The sequence below is a fragment of the Impatiens glandulifera genome, chromosome 4 (assembly GCF_907164915.1).
Source record: "Impatiens glandulifera chromosome 4, dImpGla2.1, whole genome shotgun sequence".
NCBI classification, from domain to species: domain Eukaryota; kingdom Viridiplantae; phylum Streptophyta; class Magnoliopsida; order Ericales; family Balsaminaceae; genus Impatiens; species Impatiens glandulifera.
The window spans coordinates 25542244-25564386 of record NC_061865.1 but is presented as its reverse complement, the minus strand read 5'-3'; the positions used below and the strand labels follow the sequence as shown (position 1 = coordinate 25564386).

At 30.8% G+C, this 22143-nt stretch overlaps 2 protein-coding genes across 2 annotated transcripts; both read left to right on the top strand.

The window, feature by feature from the left end:
- Positions 1-10834: 10834 nt before the first annotated feature.
- LOC124934171 (pentatricopeptide repeat-containing protein At5g18950) lies at positions 10835-14061 on the top strand. The gene is made up of 2 exons (XM_047474653.1): positions 10835-12960; positions 13917-14061. Exon 1 carries the CDS (start codon positions 10936-10938, stop codon positions 12745-12747), a length of 1812 nt encoding a protein of 603 aa, XP_047330609.1. The 5' UTR covers positions 10835-10935; the 3' UTR covers positions 12748-12960; positions 13917-14061.
- Positions 13969-16530, top strand: LOC124934172 (receptor-like cytosolic serine/threonine-protein kinase RBK2). The gene is made up of 9 exons (XM_047474655.1): positions 13969-14104; positions 14184-14275; positions 14464-14799; positions 14893-15144; positions 15236-15390; positions 15488-15567; positions 15655-15790; positions 15873-16022; positions 16122-16530. Exons 1-9 carry the CDS (start codon positions 14082-14084, stop codon positions 16257-16259), a joined length of 1362 nt encoding a protein of 453 aa, XP_047330611.1. The 5' UTR covers positions 13969-14081; the 3' UTR covers positions 16260-16530.
- The last annotated feature ends 5613 nt before the right edge of the window (positions 16531-22143 follow it).

The following is a 22143-nucleotide window of genomic DNA, read 5'->3' as shown; positions in this document are numbered from 1 at the left end:
TATGATTTAAGGGGAACTAAATAATAGTTTAAAATGTTAGATTACACCGATTTATTCGCTAATAAAAAGATTTGTCTAGTCAGCAAAAAATTTATGTAGGGTTAGGATCGAATGAAGTCTACCCTATATTACGTTAAAAATGTGATATTATCCCTATTTTATTTTTAAATTCAATATAATTCACTATTTCTTTTTATCTAATTATTAAAAAAAATGATAAATTTTATTAATATTTATTTAAGCATGTCCCAATTTGTTTTTAACTTATCCCACCTCTCTTCCTAGTTCCACTTGTTTGATAAAAATACACTTGTTATCCATAATTAAACTAGATATTTGTTGGCCATTAATTAAAATATAGCAGGCTTAATTACTAAAGAGGTGTCCAATATTTTCTCCCCCAAACAAAAAGAACCTAGTGATTAACCTCCCATGTATAAATTTGTGGAGATGCTTGAAGGGGATATAGAGGTTTTCGAGATTCGTCCCAAACCTTTTTTGTTTGGTGAAGATATGCTAGTGGAGAAAAATAACATCTTTAATCTATCTAATCTATCTGGTGTTATTGTGGATGATATTACTACAGAATTTAGTGCTCTTTAAATGTTTCTTACTTAAGAAAACATTCTCAATTCTTAATTACATGTAATTTATTGTGATAAATGCTTTTTACATTATAAAATAGTGTCTGTATATAATTTGTGATGAAATTAGTATTTTGTTGTGATAATGAATAGGTTTTAATTTTCATATCAAAATTATTTTTAAAAAATGTATCATATTTTGTTAGTAAGTCTAAAAGTAATGCAAAAAAAATTCAAGAATAATCAAAATTTGACCAAATCACAGATCCTCTAATTTTTTAACTTCTTTAAGACTTATCCAATGTCAAACCCATTTAATGAGAGTCTTGAATTAAGTTCACTCATATTACACCGTCGATGTGACGAACACTTGATCGAGTAATCACGACTCAACTTGACATAACCAACTCAATTTGAGTCATTCAACTCAACATCAATTTGATCAGTCAAATGAGACATTATTAAAAAAAATCAATTTATAAACTAAATTACAAATTTCACATTTTTACAAGAATCATGTAATTAAAACATTCCTTAATAGAAAAACAAACATAATAATAACATAGCATTATCATGATTTTATTTGAATTTATCATGCAAATTTGATCCTCTATTTGTTATTCCCACCTATATTTCATCAACATTTTTATATTTGATCCTCAATTTATCATGTATGAACTAGGTTGAATAATCGATCTTAATGATGTTAACTTGAACAGAAACGGGAAGGAGAAGCATGGTGTCGTTTAGAGTTGGGCAATGAGTTAGCTAAATATGAACCGACACGATCCAACACGATATTTGTACGGAACGACACGATACGATATTATCTCACTCGGGTCTTGGGTTGACACGATACAAGCACGAGACGACACGATTATGTATTTATAAGATCGAAACACGGTCACGAGTCGACACAGACACGATACGAGTATAGACACGACACAAGTATAGACACGACACGAGCACGAGTATACACACGAAACGACATAAATACAATTAGTCAAATGACATAAACTACCCGCATTAACATTCTTTAAACCTATTACATTTTTATTCAATTAATAAATTATTTAATTTCATAAATGTAATATTTATAATTAAAATTAAACACACTAAAATATAATATTAAAATAAAATTTTAACTTAAATAATATAAATAAAAATAAATAAATAAATAAATAAAAAATTATATGAATAAAAATGTGAGTTTATTAATAATTCTCTTCAAAATTATTTTATTAATTACTTATTAATTTTTTAATTATTTATAATTTCAATTATTATTAATACATTAAATAATAAATATATGTTAATAATTTTAATTTTAATAATATAATAATATATATTTATAAATTTTACCCACCTTTCCCATTTTCTCTGCCATTTTTATTCTCAAACTACCCACTTTTACATTAACATTATCAAAAATATCAAATGGTCACGTCTCTCTAAATATATTTAGATTTTCATTAAATTTATAAATTATTTAATTTTATAAATGTTATATATATAATTAACATTAAATATACTAAAATATTAAAATAAAATATAAATATTAAATAAATTATATGAATAGAAATTTGAGTCTCATAATAACTATCTCACATATTACTTTTATTAATTTACATATTATTTTATAATAATTTAACTTAGATAATATAATAATATATTATAAGTTTTACTAACAATATAATTTAATATATATAAATAAATAAATAATTAACATGAGTATCAAGACTCTATTGTGTTGACCCGATAACAAAATCTAGTCGGAATAACACAAAACACGAATTTAAACACGAGTTAGTACGACACGAATAAACTCGTGGACACGAATAACACGACACGAAGAGTCCGTGAATCATAATGTTTTGAGTGGGTCAAGACACGATACGACATGCATAAGATTTTGACACGACACAACACGACACGATTGAGAGTCTAACATGACTTGTCCGAGTCGAATAAGAACGTTTATGTACGATGCCCAACTCATCAGATTTGTGAGAAACACTGCCAAAGTTTTTAGAGTACACTTCTAGAGCAATGTATCCAATCGTGCTTCTTACCGTTGTCATTGAAACAGTGCCATGTTCTTTCGAACATATCTTTGCCTGTCCAAAATCAGAGATCTTTAGTATTAAGTTACTGTCCAAAAGAATATTATGGGGCTTTATGTCAAAGTGAACTATGCGTTGCTCGAAGCCCTGGTGGAGGTATTCAATCCCTTTGGCTATGCCAAGAGCAATACTCTCTAGATTTTTCCATCATAGCGATGATTTCTCTGTATCAGACAATATGTATTTTTCAAGCGAATCATTTGAAAAGAACTCGTAGATAAGAGCTCTTCTGAATCCATCAGCACAATACCCAACTAGCCTCACGATGTTGACATGGTGGATTTTACCCCATGATTCCTACCTCATTGATAAACTCTTGTCCATTTCCTATATAACTGTTTAGGATCTTAAAAGTAACATGAATATAGTTGGAAATGGTTCCTTTAAAAACAGTTCCATATGCTCCATTTCCTGAATATGTATGAACTGGGTTGAATAATCGATCTTAGTGATGTTGACTTGAACAGAAACATGAAGGAGAAGCATGGTGTCGTTTAGAGCTGAGCAATGAGTTAGCTAAATATGAACCGACACGATCCAACACGATATTTGTACGGAACGACACGATACGATATTATCTCACTCGGGTCTTGGATTGACACGATATAAGCACGAGACGACACGGTCACGACACGATTATGAATTTATAAGATCGAAACACGGTTACGAGTCAACATGGACACGATACGAGTATAGACACGACACAAGTATAGACACGGCACGAGCACGAGTATACACACGAAACGACATAAATACAATTAGTCAAATGACATAAACTACCCGCATTAACATTCTCTAAACCTATTACATTTTTATTCAATTAATAAATTATTTAATTTCATAAATGTAATATTTATAATTAAAATTAAACACTAAAATATAATATTAAAATAAAATTTTAACTTAAATAATATAAATAAAAATAAATAAATAAATAAATTATATGAATAATAATGTGAGTTTACTAATAATTCTCTTCGAAATTATTTTATTAATTACTTATTAATTTTTTAATTTTTTATATTTTCAATTATTATTAATACATTAAATAATAAATATATGTTAATAATTTTAATAATATAATAATATATATTTATAAATTTTACCCACCTTTCTCATTTTCTCTGCCATTTTTATTCTCAAACTACCCACTTTTACATTAACATTATCAAAATTATCAAATGGTCACGTCTCTCTAAATATATTTAGATTTTCATTAAATTTATAAATTATTTAATTTTATAAATGTTATATATATAATTAACATTAAATATACTAAAATATTAAAATAAAATAGAAATATTAAATATATTATATGAATAGAAATTTGAGTCTCGTAATAATTATCTCACATATTACTTTTATTAATTTACATATTATTTTATAATAATTTAACTTAGATAATATAATAATATATTATAAGTTTTACTAACAATATAATTTAATATATATAAATAAATAAATAATTAACATGAGTATCAAGACTCTATTGTGTTGACCCGATAACAAAATCTAGTCGGAATAACACAATACACGAATTTAAACACGAGTTAGTACGACACGAATAAACTCGTGGACACGAATAACACGACACGAAGAGTCCTTGAACCATAATGTTTTGAGTGGTTCAAGACACGATACGACATCCATAAGATTTAAACACGACACAACACGACACGATTGAGAGTCTAACATGACTTGCCCGAGTCGAATAAGAACGTTTATGTACGATGCCCAACTCATCAGATTTGTGAGAAACACTGCCAAAGTTTCTAGAGTACACTTCTGGAGCAATGTATCCAATCGTGCTTCTTACCGTTGTCATTGAAATAGTGTCATGTTCTTTCGAACATATCTTTTCCTGTCCAAAATCAGAGATCTTCAGGATTAAGTTACTGTCCAAAAGAATATTATGGGGCTTTATGTCAAAGTGAACTATGTGTTGCTCGAAGCCCTGGTGGAGGTATTCAATCCCTTTGGCTATGCCAAGAGCAATACTCTCTAGAAACTTCCATCATAGGGATGATTTCTCTGTATCAGACAATATGTATTTTTCAAGAGAATCATTTGAAAAGAACTCGTAGATAAGATCTCTTCTGAATCCATCGGCACAATACCCAACTTGCCTCACGATGTTGACATGGTGGATTTTACCCATGATTCCTACCTCATTGATAAACTCTTTTCCATTTCCTATATAACTATTTAGGATCTTAAAAGAAACATGAATATAGTTGGAAATGGTTCCTTTAAAAACAGTTCCATATGTTTCATTTCCTGAATATGTATGAACTGGGTTGAATAATCGATCTTAGTGATGTTAACTTGAACAGAAATAGGAAGGAGAAGCATGGTGTCGTTTAGAGCTGGGCAATGGGTTAGCTAAATACGAACTGACACGATCCAACACGATATTTGTACGGAACGACACGATACGATATTATCTCACTCGGGTTTTGGGTTGACACGATACAAGCACGAGACGATACAGTCACGACACGATTATGAATTTATAAGATCGAAATACGGTTACGAGTCGACAGGGACACGATACGAGTATAGACACGACACGAGCACAAGTATACACACGAAACGACATAAATACAATTAGTCAAATGACATAAGCTACCCACATTAACATTCTCTAAACCTATTACATTTTTATTCAATTAATAAATTATTTAATTTCACAAATATAATATTTATAATTAAAATTAAACACACTAAACTATAATATTAAAATAAAATTTTAACTTAAATAATATAAATAAAAATAAATAAATAAAAAAAAAATTATATGAATAAAAATGTGAGTTTATTAATAATTCTCTTAGTTCATTATACACATATTTTCAATAATTGTTTTCAAATAATTCACCTTGTGGACCGGTTGGTACTTGGGAATAACATTCAGTTCCATTGCCCTGGTAATGTTATTTCTGAATATGCAATATTTTCCCTGTTCTTCACATGTCTCCACGAGGCCAGTATAACCTAATATCATAATCTTGAACAAGTACATGAGATGGAACTCTTGAAATGCTATACATCTTCTTGCAAGACAAAATTGGGACCCTATCGATGGGAACAAACGAGTTAGCGACGTAGACTCTACGACCAGGGTCGTTAGGATCATCGAGGCAGGTCGTGAGGTCACCATTAGTTTCAGTGAAATTGAAATGGGAGGCAACTAGGTTAACGTATCATATTTGCGTAAAGCAACCGTCGTGTTCCTGAATATGTATGAACTGGGTTGAATAATTGATCTTAGTGATGTTAACTTGAAAAGAAACAGGAAGGAGAAGCATTGTGTCGTTTAGAGCTGGGCAATGGGTTAGCTAAATACGAACCGACACGATCCAACACGATATTTTTACGGAACGACACGATACGATATTATCTCACTCGGGTCTTGGGTTGACACGATACAAGCACGAGACGACACGATCACGACACGATTATGAATTTATAAGATCGAAACACGGTTACGAGTCGACACGGACACGATACGAGTATAGACACGACACAAGTATTGACACGACACGAGAACGAGTATACACACGAAACGACATAAATACAATTAGTCAAATGACCTAAACTACCCGCATTAACATTCTCTAAACCTATTACATTTTTATTCAATTAATAAATTATTTAATTTCATAAATGTAATATCTATAATTAAAATTAAACACACTAAAATATAATATTAAAATAAAATTTTAACTTAAATAATATAAATAAAAATAAAAAATAAATAAATAAATAAATTATATGAATAAAAATGTGAGTTTATTAATAATTCTCTTCAATATTATTTTATTAATTACTTATTCATTTTTTAATTATTTATAATTTCAATTATTACTAATACATTAAATAATAAATATATGTTAATAATTTTAATTTTAATAATATAATAATATAATAATATAAATTTATAAATTTTATCCACTTTTCTCACTTTCTCTACCATTTTTATTCTCAAACTACCCATTTTTACATTAACATTATCAAAATTATCAAATGGTCACGTCTCTCTAAATATATTTAGATTTTCATTAAATTTATAAATTATTTAATTTTATAAATGTTATATATATAATTAACATTAAATATACTAAAATATTAAAATAAAATATAAATATTAAATAAATTATATGAATAGAAATTTGAGTCTCATATTAATTATCTCACGTATTACTTTTATTAATTTTACATATTATTTTATAATAATTTAACTTAGATAATATAATAATATTTTATAAGTTTTACTAACAATATAATTTAATATATATAAATAAATAATTAATTAACATGAGTATCAAGACTTTATTGTGTTGACCTAATGTACACACTTGGACTAGATTTCTGTTTTTGTTTAAATATTCCATTTTATTTTTCTTTTCTGTTATTTTACAAACTAAATTTTGTTATGTTGTTACAACAATAATCCTGAATATTATGAGACAAGACAACAACTATATAAGGTTAATCTTTTTTCCCCAATGAACTATAAAAAAATGAATATTTGAATTCTCTTGTGAAATTTCTTCACCCCTATTTTATTTTAGGTTTTGAACTTTTATTTTGGATTATTTGGTATAGACCAGCAATATTTTTTCTCACCCTTGATTCTTCTTTTCCCCTCATCTCAAATTCTCCACTACAAATCCCTTTCGCTGCTCTTTGTTTATATATTTTCCACCCAGTCCTAGAGATCAAGAACTCGATTCTTGAAATCAAGAACCCAAAACACTAAGTTACAGATTAAGTCGTTACATCTTGGTATCCGAGCAAGACGATTCTCAAATGATAGAAAACCCACTAGTAATTAGAGACTGATGCTCTAAAGACCCTAATCGAAGGTTTGTCTTAACAAATGGCTGTTATGCAAGCTTCAATGGACAGAAGGCTTAATGTCGCTGAAGAAAGATTGAGAGCCATTTAAAGTGGTGCGTCTAATAATGGCCAAGATCCCCGCACCCGACACTATGTTAATGCTTCTTGCTACGGTCCTCCTACGAACATGCCCTTTTTATATGGCCAACACTACGTTCCTCCAACCCGACTCACAAATGTTGATTTTCTTGAATTTGATAGGACTAATTTGGAGGGCTGACTCATATTTGTCGAGCAATTCTTTAGGTGGACAAGACGAATGATGCCATGAAACTGGCATTGCCCGCATTTACTTTTCAAAAGAAGCAAAAATGTGGTATGAATCTTATCTCCAAAACCGCAACCTTAAAGAAGCCTTGTCGTGGGATGTATTCAAGAGAGATCTCTTGTTGCAATTCGATCCTTCCATACACGACACCCCATGAGACAACGCATGAACTTGAAGCAGATTAGAACTACCCAAGAAGCAACTTACGGGTCCCTAATAAACTACAGGCCCTTGTACAACGCTGAACCGTTGCTGCTGCCCAAGCCATGTAATGTTAACATGGCTTGGTCGAGCACAAACTAGACAACCAACCCCAAGAAAGACATATTTTATACTTCAACGAAAAGTGGGAGTCCAACCATTGGTGCAAATCCAAATTATTCATGGTCTCGACTAATCAACAAAAAGTCCAAGAACTCATCTAAGAACCCACTCAAGAATCAAGTTTTGATGATCCACATTTTCTGCTTGAGGCAAGGGATGAACCCGCCATTTCTTTGCACTCATTGATAGTCTTGCAGGGTATGTTTCGGGAATATGCCAACATGATACAAGGCGACCAGCGGGAGAAGCCCTTGGAAAAACATAGTGTTACTACCATGGTTCAAATAAAAAGTAAGCACGAAGGCTAAACTGTTTCACTTATGGCAACGACATTGAAAGACACTCCTGAAGATCTCAAGCACACAATTGAAGTCTTCAATGCTTTATTCCAGCAACCCAAAGACCGACCACCAGCCAAGATAGTAATTAGAAGCCATGGTTGTTTGACTGCCCTTGTGGGGATGGTCCGGAAAAAGGACTGAGCTTGGATATTTGATGACACTCTAGAGTATAATCGGAAGAAGAATTGCTGCTTGGTTGATCCTAGGGTGTTGGGCCAAAGGAAGGTCTGGTTCTGGATTTTTGATAACACCCTAGTGTATAAGCAAAGCTGAAAGATGTTATTTTTATCTGAACTAGGTCCTCTCCAGTTCCACTATTGAAAAGATGTTACCGAAGACTTTTAAAGGATTGCGGTCCTAGACCCCGACACTTTCTAGACTTGCTGAAAATCCGACCGAACATTAAAAGAAAAGAGTTCTCTTTGAAGTTGGCAGGACGCAAATTAGAGGTTAACCAGGCCACGGTCTTTTAATCGAGGGCGACGAATTTTGAAGGGGAAGATAATGTTACAGTTCAGAAATAAAGGTTGCGGTCCCAAAATAATTTCAGCACCCTCCACGGTCCTAATGTGCACTTGGGCTAGATTTTTATTTTTGTTTTAATATTCCGTTTTGTTTTCCTTTTTTGTAATTTTACAAACTGAATTTTTTTATGTTGTTACAACAATAATCCTAAATATTCTGGGGCAAGACAACAACTATATAAGGTTGATTTCTCTTCCCCAAGGAACCATAAAAATGATTATTTGAATTCTCTTGTAAAAGTTCTTCACCCCTATTTTATTTTAGGTTTTGAACCTTTGTTTTAGACTGTTTGGTATAGACAAATAATATTCTTTTCTCACCCTTGATTCTTCTTTTCCCCTCATCTCAAATTCTCCACTATAAAACCCTTCCCCTGCCCTTTGTTTATATATTTCTCATCCGGTCCTAGAGACCACGACTCGATTCTTGAAATAAAAAACCCAAAACACTAAGTTACAAATTAAGTCGTAACAAAAACTTAGTTTTTTTTTAGTGACGATGTTTTTAAAGTAGTTAATATAGTTACTATAGATAAAGACAAAATTGTTGTGTTATTCAATTGCGAGTGAATTATGTGGTTAACCTACCCCTCCCCAAAAATGTTGACAATGACGTTGTTGAGTGGTGACATTGTGATTTTTTTTTATAAAATTAGTTACAATGTTAGAATAATATTATGAAATGAATTTCTTTAAAATAGCATAAAATAATTTTGGTGTCAATTATCATATTTTCTGTAATAATAAATTTGGAATTTATCACAATTCTATTCACAAATTTATAGTAAATAAAATATCTATATTAATAAGCATACTAAGTCTAACTTATTAATTAAACAACAATATTAGAATGACTAAACTCATTCTCATCCTTCAAACCAAATGCCCACTCAGAGCTTAAACTTTGTCCTAAGGTATAACCTAACTCATTTTTATAAAATTAAAAAGAAAGAAAAAAGAAAAATTAGTTAGTATTTGTTCTATAATTAAGCACAAAATCCACAAAGATGTTTTAGCAAAATAAAATAATAAAAAAAATTATATTGACAATGTTATTAAGACTAAAGATTTATTTAATAATAATACAAATAAATTATTTTATTTATTTTATTTATTCTTGAATATAAGAAGTTTGAGAATCTAATAAATAATACAAAAAAATAAATAAATTATTTTTAAGTGTTTATAAGAGTTTAATTTATGGTCTTAAGGTTACTTGCATTGTCTTCTTGTATGAATTAAAAAAAAATTCAAATGAAAATTGATTAAAAATCTAAATTTCACAAGAATGGTATGATTTAATAGGAACTGAATAATAGTTTAATATGTTAGATTACAACAATTTGTTCGCTAATAAAAAGATTTGTCTAGTCAGTAACAAATTTATGTAGGGTTCGGGTGAGATGAAACCTATCCTATATTACGTTCAAAATGTGATATTATCACTATTTTATTTTTAAACTTAATATAATTCATTATTTCTTTTTATCTAATTATTAAAAAAAATGATAAATTTTATTATTATTTATTTAAGCATATCCCAATTTGTTTTTAACTTATCTCACCTCTCTTCCTAGTTCCACTTGTTTGATAAAAATACTTGTTATCCATAATTTAACTAGATATTTGTTGGCCATTAATTAATAATATAGCAGGCTTAAATACTAAAGAGGCATCCAATATTTTCTCCCCCAAACATAAAGAACCTTGAACTTACTAGCCCTGATCTCAGACCCCAAGTCTAGTCAGGCAGGCAGTCTTAATACCATCATCGGCATACCAGTGTCATTGATCACGCCGCCATAGCACTGATTCGCAAATTTCTCCCCTTTTATATATTTTTCTTGGTAAGACATTGATTGGCTGAGAATGGCGAGGTATTCCCCAAATTTAACTCGCTTGTTTCTCCGACAAAATCCTCTCTCAGTACAAAGCAATAAACCCCAGTTCAGGAACCTTGGCGCCGGAGTAGATGGCAGCGGCGAACACTCACTCCAGGTCCAGGACCAGTCCCCTATTCCTGACAATGTTCAGGGATTGAATCAGATAATGGTACAAGGGATTTGGAGGACGATTCGAACTCGTCCCAGGTGGGAGCAAACCCTAATTTCTGATTTTCCGTCTGTCAATTTCTTCGATCGGTATGTTTTAAATGGGCTTCTAAAGCAGCAAGCTAATGGTCTTCTGTCACTTCGATTTTTTTACTGGTTGACGTCACAACCTGGGTTTTTTCCCGATCATTCTTCCTGCAATCTCATATTCAGTTGTCTTTTGAAAGCCAAAGCTTCGAAAGCTGCAAGTTCTTTCATAAAGTCTGTAGATTTTACTCCTGAACCAGATTTGTTGGAAGCTTATATTAGGTGTTTGTGTGAAAGTGGTGACTATGAAAATGCACTTGAGGTGTTCGATGAAATGAAAAGCATAGGAATTTGTCCGTCATTAGAAACCTGGAATTCGGGTTTATCAGCTCTTATCCTAGCTAGCAGGACTGAGGAGTTCTGGAAGTTGTACGGGAACATGATAGAGTTTGGTGTGGCGGGGGATGTGGAGACAGTTGACTATATAATTAGGGCTTTCACTATTGACAAGAATGTTGATGAAGGTCACAAACTGCTGATGCAGGTTCTAGGAGATGGTTTTGTTCCCAGTAATGCTGCTTTTAATAAACTGATTTCTGGTTTTTGCAAGGACGGCCATTACTCTAGGGTTTCTTCCCTACTTCATAACATGATTGCGAAAAACCGCACACCCGATATCCTTACCTATCAAGAAATCATCAATGGGTTATGCAAGAGGAGGATGACTCATGAAGGTCTTCGGATTTTTAACGACCTGAAAAATAGAGGTTATGCTCCCGATAGGGTAATGTACACAACTATGATTCACGGTCTTTGCAAGATGAAATGGATTGATGATGCCAGAAAGTTATGGTTTGAGATGATTCAGAAAGGAATTGTTCCAAATGAGTACACATATAATGCTCTTGCTTATGGTTTATGTAGCATTGGGAATCTGAAAGAGGCACAGGAGTTATATAAAGAAATGCTGAATAGTGGTTATAGAAATTCAATAGTTAGTTACAATACGATGATTAGAGGATTGTCCTCATTTGGAATGACCAAAGAAGCTAATGCTATGCTAGCGAAAATGGAAAAAGATGGTATTTCTCGTGATACTGGCACGTATAATTCTTTGATCAAAGGATTTTGCGAGGAAGGTAATATAGTTGAGGGTTTGGGGCTCCTAAACGAGCTCCATGAGCGGGGACTGCAACCGTCGGCTGCCTCGTACACGTCTCTTGTTGAGAAATGTTGCGAGATGGGAAATCTGGAAGAAGCGAAAGAATTGTGGGCTGACATGTTAAATAGGGGTGTGGAACCAGCAAATTGTGTTCATGATTTCATTATTTGTGGGTTGCTGGATAAAGGTTATGAATTGGAAGGGTTTGAATGGTTGGATGCAATGCTGAAGAAAAATCTGAAACCTAAAAGGCAGACATTTGAAGGAGTTATCAATTGTTTATCTGAAGGGGATAAGTTGGACGATGCTTTATACGTTCTTGATTGTATGTTTGATATTGGATATGCAATTAGTGGATGTGTTTTTCAATCGCTGGTCAGAAAGCTATGTAGAAATGATTTGCTTGATGTGGAAAGATGCCTGCATAATATCCTCGAATGAAGGGGAAGCATTGAAGACTCTTGAGTAATGATAACCATAAATGTGGCTTGGGCGGTTGTGGTTTGATTGACCTCCACACGGGACAAGGATCTCGACATCATTTTGAGCATCGAGTGGGTAACAAAACATTCTCAACTTTCCTAACGAATGATGAGAGGACCGTCATTCTCATACCAACCTCTTGTTGATCGATAACTTGCAAGGGCATCATTGGTAAGTTTCACGTTCCTTACTCAAATTTAAGTTCTTTTGTTGTTAGTAGGGAAGAAGTGAGGATGAACATTTTATTTCATGCCTAACCAATACAAGACTATCATTTATTTATACAATTCATTAGTCAATACAATTATATCCCTAACTAATACTTCACGCATTACTTTGCATATTCTATCGTCAAGTATGATTCCCCTCCATTATTCATAAACCCTAACATGTTACAAGAATGCAAGGGGTAATACTTATCAATTAGAATTGCAATGACACATAATCTTAAGGGCAAAGTTGCATGAAGATGAGCTCTTCGAGTTGGAAGCATGTGCTATGACCATTCTTAGAATAGCAAGATTGGGTTGCCTTTTAATCGGATGAAGATTTGTTTTTCCATGATTAGTAAACAGTTTATTGTTGAAGGAATAGTTTTATGATGTTGACGAAGACTGAGACTAACTAATCATTGCATATATGATCATCTCTGCATCAATTGGTTTGGAGTATTTGACTTACAAATATAATGAATTTGTATGTTTTAATTAGCTTCATCCGATTAATACCCCAATATGTTTGATCATACAAAACTTTACAACATTTTTTCTTCATTATCTCTAATAAAAAAAGATAATTGGTGGAGACTCGTAGTTCAGTGGTAGCATAAGAACTCATGTCTTCATGAGTTTGAGTCTTCACACACGGTCCACAATTTAAAAAAAAAAAAATATTTGAGGAGAATAGCATGATTAAAAAGTAAAAATAAAAAGTATTTTATAAGAGGACATAAATAATAGAGGAATGAAGAGAAATCCGAATTTTTAGCACAAAATCTGTGGGGGGTAATTTGAAAATTAATTAATAATATTAATAGAAAGCAGCTGACAAATCTTATTAACCGTTTTTCTATCTCCCGCTTTCTTTTTCTCTCTCTCTCTCAACGAACACCTTCCATTCTCTTCCAGCTCCTCTTTCTATGTGTTTCTCTGACCTCTATCTCTCTCCCTCCCTTTCTCTCTCCCTCTTTCTGTCTCTCCATTGCTCGATTCGTCTCCATTTTGGATCCTCGGGAGGTCTGATACGGAATCGTCTCTGACAATTGGATTTCATTGAAACACAAAAAAGGAGTTATGCATCCTTCAACTTCTCCCAGGTATATATACATATATATGTTCTTCTTTTTCTCTTAAATTCTAACATTCGATTAATTCTCATGCAATTTTTCGTTCCAGTAATAGCCATGGTCATGGCATTACTGATGGAAGTGCTGAAGAAGAGTCCAGGAGACAATTCCCATGTCACTCCTCCTCGCTCTCCGCAGAAGGTAAAACCTAAATCTCCCATTAGGAGTATTATGCACGATTTTTAATAATCTGATGTGTTGTTGTACATCCATTATGTTCTAGCAAATCAATTTGAGAATGAATGGACGGACCTTTTCCTTTCATAATGTGATTCTAAGAAATTGTCAATTTGATTCTGATTCTATGAACAAATTTGATATTTCCTTAGACTTGGACTATCAGACAAGGGAATCTTCCGACAATGAGATGGAATATGAGACCGATCTCTCAGATCCGAGCTCATCAACAAATCCAAGGACTGGCCATCAATGGCGAGCTCCAAGAGGGATCTTCAGAATATTGAAGAAGGGACCTCAATTTCCTACTTTCCACAACAACATAAACACAATAAAGAAATTGTCAAAGAAAAAGAGCAGGAGCGCAAGACAAAGCATGCCCTCTTTTGATACTAGTTTGGATGCTGAATGCCTACCTCACCTGAAATCATCGTGGAAAAACTTTTCCCTTTCGGATCTTGCAGATGCAACCAACAATTTCAGCGAAGGTATATACTTAATAAGAATTATCTTGTAATATATGGTGACTGAAGATGCAATTGCACCTAATTCTCTCCATTTTATCTCTCCCTTTTGCAAAGAAAATATTATTGGAGAGGGAGGTTACTCTGAAGTTTTCAGAGGAAATCTGAAAAATGGGCAACTTGTAGCCATAAAAAGACTAAATAGAGGAAGCACAGAAGAGGTTATAGCTGATTATTTATCTGAGCTTGGTATATTAGTCCATGTGAATCATCCTAATATCGCCAATGTTATTGGATATGGAGTTGATGGTGGAATGCACCTTGTTCTTCATTTGTCTGCCCATGGGAGCTTATCATCGATCCTCACTGGTCCGATCATTGTTTTTTCTCATAACTAATATTTAACTGGAAGATCTTCGAGCCAGATCCCATTAATGCTTCATTTTTTCCGTTTATTCAGGTGATAAGGAGAATTTGACATGGAAAATCAGGTATAAGATTGCATTAGGAACAGCGGAAGGCTTATCGTATCTTCATGAAGGATGTCAACGTCGAATTATTCATAGGGATATAAAGGCTGCCAATATCCTTCTTTCTGAAGACTTTGATGCTCAGGTAATCAAACTATTTTTGAAAGAAAGAAAAAAAAGAAACAAGATTCATCCTCTGATCATTTTGAGTTCTAACAACAAACAACTTATGTATTCAATAGATATCTGATTTTGGGATGTCAAAGTGGCTGCCGGATCAATGGACACATCTCACAGTGTCACAATTTGAGGGCACATTTGGGTTTGTTTGATTCTTTCTATTTTTTTTATTTGTAGCCATTGGATTCTCTTTTCTGAAATTTGCTGATTCTGTTCTTTCCATTGACAGTTACCTTCCTCCCGAATTTTTCATGCATGGAATAGTGGACGAAAAGACTGATGTATATTCGTACGGTGTTCTATTGTTGGAAGTTATCACTGGACGGTTGGCTTTGGATAAATCCCAAAAGAGTCTCGTAATGTGGGTAAGTATAGTGTATATTGATAGATGAGATTGAACCCAAAAAAGATGGAAGTTGTGACAATTTAATCAAAAATATTCTGCAGGCTAAACCTTTACTAACAGAAAACAAATTGACCGAGCTAATCGACCCATGTCTTGGTGAAGCCTATGACACAGAGCAGTTGAGTCAAATGGTGACAGTTGCGGCAATGTGCTTAGATCAAATCCCATCTGAACGGCCTACAATGAGCAAGGCACGTTTGACAAAAAAAAAAAGAAGGCATTGTTTTGTATCATTTTGATTAATTCTGTTTTGGTTATAGTAAGTAAGAAAATGTTATAATGAAGAACAGGTGGTCCAGATGTTACAAGGAGAAGAAGAGCATAATTTGGATAAGCTGAGAAAATTCACGAGAGTGCGAGTTTTGAAGAGGAATTTATCATTGGGAACATTAGAGTACGAGAACAATAATAACCCTGCGAACATTTGAATAAAAGAAAAAAGTGGATGATGAAGATACATCAGGTAGCTTTGGAGGCTATAAACAAGAACACAAGAGAAAGAGGGAGATTGTTATATAGTTTCAAAACAGTTTTCTGTTAATATAATAAATTGACATTTAGTTTTGGGTGCTAAATGATCATTTGTTACATATATATATTTATTATATGGTTTGTAAAACAGTTGATTTTATATTTTGAGAGTGTAAATTATTATTATGTTTCAGTTTCTCTTTCAAATGAAATGATGTTTAATTCTTACCTATTCTTCCTTCCCTACTAGTTAGGACAAATAAACTTGTAATACCTTGTTGAAAAAAAAAGCTAAAAGAAAAACATCGTTTAAACATACGTTATTACTATAAAAATTAGTTTATTTGTATTTTTTTATAAGAAAATAATTCTTATTAAATTAATTGGGAATCATATATTGAAAATAAATTAGTAAATTATATAAAAACAATATAAAAAAATTAAAATTTTTGTTAGACATATCTGAAGAATCTCTTTCAAATATTCCGAACGACAATTAAAATTATCCTTAACCGATGGTTGCCGAAAAATGTAATGCCAAATAATAATTGATCATCTACATAAATGGTCGAAATAGTAAGAAACCCGTATAAATCATGAGAAGATACGTGTATAAGAACTTCTATATTAAAAATCAAATCAAATAACTCATTATTGAAGATATGAAAAATAACTCCAATTATGATAATTTAGTCTCCTCTCCTCTCCTCTCCTGCTAGAAGGAGGACGAACATAAATTTAAGAAAACATCACCAATATAATCGGACCAATACAATCCGAAGATATGAGCTACAAATGACCCATCAAAAATTGTGATTATTATTTAGATTACAAAAATTCATAAAAATTATTGAATCCAATTAAATTATAAGATGTCTTATTGAACAAAAACATAATGACAACTAAAAATCAGACACCCTCCCATTCTAAAAAGTCATGAAAAAAATAAAAAAATATATTTTTAAACTTTTCTTAGATTTTTTTCGAGAGATTAAAAAGAGAAGAAGAGAGAATAGTTCAAACAATTTTAATTTGTAAGAATTTGTGTTTTATTTAATTCAATAAATATATATATAGAGAGAAAGAGATATAGACTTGAAAAAGAAAAAAACTCTATTATCTTCTTAAGTGCAAAAAATTAATAAATATTTTTTTTTATGGGGGACAAATAATGAAATATAAAAAATAATTTATAAGAAAAAATAATATTAGTCATTATTATATTTATCCCTTGTTAAAATTGTCTACCAAATCAAACTTCAAAAGTTTAAGCAAAATTCATGAAAAACTTATGGATGGATAGCAAAATACTTTGCAAGATACTTGATCAATTGGTCGCATAATCTAAAAAACTCCAGTATCTTCTTAAGTGAAAAAAATTAATAAATATTTTTTTTATGGGGGACAAATAATGAAATATAAAAAATAATTTATAAGAAAAAATAATTTATAAGAAAAAATAATATTAGTTATTATTATATTTATTCCTTTTTAAAATTGTCTAACAAATCAAACTTCAAAAGTTTAAGCAAAATTCATGAAAAACTTATGGATGGATAGCAAAATACTTTACAAGATACTTGATTCGGTCGCATAATCTAAAAAACTCTATTATCTTCTTAAGTGCAAAAAATTAATAAATATTTTTTTTATGGGGGACAAATAATGAAATATAAAAAATAATTTATAAGAAAAAATAATATTAGTCATTATTATATTTATCCCTTGTTAAAATTGTCTACCAAATCAAACTTCAAATGTTTAAGCAAAATTCATGAAAAACTTATGGATGGATAGCAAAATACTTTACAAGATACTTGATCAATTGGTCGCATAATCTAAAAAACTCTATTATCTTCTTAAGTGCAAAAAATTAATAAATATTTTTTTATGGGGGACAAATAATGAAATATAAAAAATAATTTATAAGAAAAAATAATATTAGTCATTATTATATTTATCCCTTGTTAAAATTGTCTACCAAATCAAACTTCAAAAGTTTAAGCAAAATTCATGAAAAACTTATGGATGGATAGCAAAATACTTTACAAGATACTTGATCAATTGGTCGCATAATTTAAAAAAACTCTATTATCTTCTTAAGTGCAAAAAATTAATAAATATTTTTTTATGGGGGACAAATAATGAAATATAAAAAATAATTTATAAGAAAAAATAATATTAGTCATTATTATATTTATCCCTTGTTAAAATTGTCTACCAAATCAAACTTCAAAAGTTTAAGCAAAATTCATGAAAAACTTATGGATAGATAGCAAAATACTTTACAAGATACTTGATGAATTGGTTGCATAATCTATTGATAGAGCAAGCTTGGTGGATGAAACTGATTCATTGCGTAAAAGTTTTTACTAATAAGTTGATACATAATCCAACAAGCTGGGAGATAATAAAGACTATTTGATTTAGTTGATATTTGTGTATAAATTATTAAATATAATAATAATATTTTCTAATATAAGAGGGTAGAAAAACACTTCACATTAAATCCGTGCTATTTGAACTACTTTAATGTAATTTATATATAGTTGTGGTTAATTTGAATATATATGTGAGAGTAAATTGATACTTGATTCAAATTGTGAGTTGACCCGCCCATAAACTTAAAATGGTTAAAAATAAAATTAAAAATATTATTTGTATGTTTCAAATTTGCAATCTAACAAAAACAAGTACAACCCTTTAACCAACTAGGCTAACAATACTTTATATTTAAGAATCAACACCAAATTTGATAAACGCGAGACAATTTAACAATAAAAGTTCAAATTTTTAACAAACTAATATATATATATATATATATATATATAATGATGCTTAATTTTTAAAGTGTCCGGATTGCCGGGTCGAGAACTGTGATTATTTTGGATATATATGTGAGAGTAAATGAATACTTTGGTCGGATTGTGGGTTGACCCACCCATAAACTTAAAACGGTTAAAAATAAAATTAAAAATGTTATTTGTATATTTCGAACTTGCAACCTAACAAAACAAGTACAACCTTTAACCAAGTGTGATTGAGATGTAGTTTGCCGAAGGATAATAAGTCGATATCATTTAAAAGTGGTTAAACAAATATGAATCAAGACCAAAGTATAAGATCACAATGCTAATTATTAAAAAATATGAATCAAATATTTGATTAACAAAGTGAAAGTGTAAAATCACGAGATGAGAGATTTATTCGGAAAAAATATATGATGAAACATGTGAGAAAATAAGTTATTTTATCGAAGTGAATAAAATGTGAAATTAGAGCGTTCTATTTTTTATTTTAATATATTATTCGTGATTTATTAAAAATTTTAAATATTGAATATATATTATTATAATTTTTTAATTTATTTTGTTTTTATTCTTGCACGGAAATTTTGCTTGTTGTAATAAACCCATACACTAATTTAAACTCATAAGTGAGGTGATCAAACAAAAATACATTTTATTTATAAAATATGGATTCAATCTAATAAGTTTAAATACACTAGGATTAAGGAAATGATGAGTCTTAAATGAAATCTAACCAAGTTAAAAATTTATTTATTTTGCCCAAAAAAAAATTTATTTATTAAATATAATATATATATTATATTTGTAAGGTTAGAATTGTTGTAAGACTTAGATTGTATTGTATGAAATAAATAAATAAATAATTTTACTTCTACATTATTATATTTTAATTAATGTGTTAAGGTTAAATATTCAAATGTTGGTTAATATACAGATTAATTGACAAGTTAAAAGTTTACACACAAAATATATATATATAGTTAAAGTGTTTACCTTTCATAACTTGAGATTATGATTTGAATCTCAATTAATGCAAATTTGAGAGTAGGTATGGAAAAATTAAAAGACAATGATAGTGATATATGTGAGTGCGAATTTAAGGGATGAGAGAATGATTGTTCGAATTGAAGGCAGAGACGGATCCAAGTACAAGGCTGCTCGGGCTGTAGCCTGCGGGGTAGTCTAAAACATTTTGTATGTATTTGACAATAACGACGGTAAATTACCGTTAATTATTACTTGATATTATTATCAAATTAGTTTCGGTAGATTTCAAATCTTGGTTCCGCTCTTGATTGAGAGTATTAATTAATAATGCATGGTTGAAATAAAATGTATGATATATATATATATATATGAGTGAATTTGAGAGATGAGTGAGTTATATATAATTGTGGGTGCGATTTTGAGAGAATATAATACATGATATTTGGTACTCAGCGTTCCTTCAAAAATTTAGAGTATCTTCATCACTAGGGGTAAAAGAGGAGTTAGACAGAGATCTAAAATATGTCGTCTTTTTGCCTATGTCATTTTTGTGTGTGCCTATTTTATTATTTTTGACAAATATGTAGAATAACCGGAAAAGATCCATTAGAAGAATAGATCAGAAAATGATAAAATATAATAAATGAGGTAAAATATCAATTAGGTTTTTTAAATTTTGACATACTTACCTTGTTCAATAAAACAATATATATATTATTAAGTGACTATCATTTTCGGTCAATTTTATTATTATTTTCTGTTAGTTTTTCTTACAATTGTGTATTGAAATGGTAACAAGAGTTTATGTATCTTAAACCAACAATTAGGGGACTGTGTCTTATAGTCCATATACCCATTTGGAAACACAAGATATCTCAAATGAGATCATGTTTGGATAAAACCTAGTGAACTGCAGATTCAATTTTTTTTAGCGATTTCTCGTTTGGATCCGAATTCATATACTGACTCCGAAACAAAAAGTGTTTCCAAATGGGCATTTCCGAAAACCAGGGATTCAGTTATACCACATGCATTCCAGATACAAGAATAGTGTCATAAATAATGGGTTAATCCCAACTCAGATTCAAGTCATGTGCCCTATTTTTATTGATATTAGCATCCAAGTCGATAAGACTCTCTAATACTAACAAAAAAAATAAGAAGAAGATGCAACACCTTATTTAAAAAAGCTCTTCTATAACCCAACAACTAAGATTTGATGCATACCCTAGTTTAGTCATTAGACAGGTCTCTAAAAAAAGTATACAATTTGTGAATGAATGGTTATCCTCAGGCAGAGCATTAAGTTACTGTTATTATTGCTCAAGAGTAACCATTCTATGATTCATTCATTATAATGGATCACTTGCCAATTACAATGTATGCTTTTTCGTAAAATAGACCCTTCATATAATCAAAGCTATAAATTCCATCTAAGACAACCACATCAATCAATGAAAGCATAGGATAAAGAGTTTTTCACCGCATCAATTAAGGTTTCAAAACTAATCTGACAATATTAGTTTTCAATAAAGAGCCAAATTTTATTATTTCAATAGACAGAGGTTGATTTTTTTCCAATTATTTCAACAAGTTATTGTAAAGATCAATGTTAGTGTTGTCTTAATGACTCCTCCGTTTGATGCGGATTATTGAAATTCAAAAGAGGTTGCCAACAATAGTTTCGACATTTGTTGTTGATAATATCTGAATACGAGGAGAAGCCTGTAGTTCGAGGAGGCTCGGTCCCATTCCATTCGATCTCCCTCCAACATCTTCCATCCAAATGAAAAGAAGTGAATTATTTGGTTTGAAAGAAGTAGTATTGGTGGTGGATTATTTGAAATAAGATGAACAATAAAATCTTTCTACACTATCAAATAAAAGAGACAGTGGAATTATACCCCAAAATAGTTCTGACCTATTCATAATAATTGCAAGACCTCAAAATACAGTTAATGAGAAAGAATATAATAAATCCACTGAATAACAAACTAAAATAAGAATCCAAAATTCCAACAAATTTGCTAAGCTGAAACTTTGT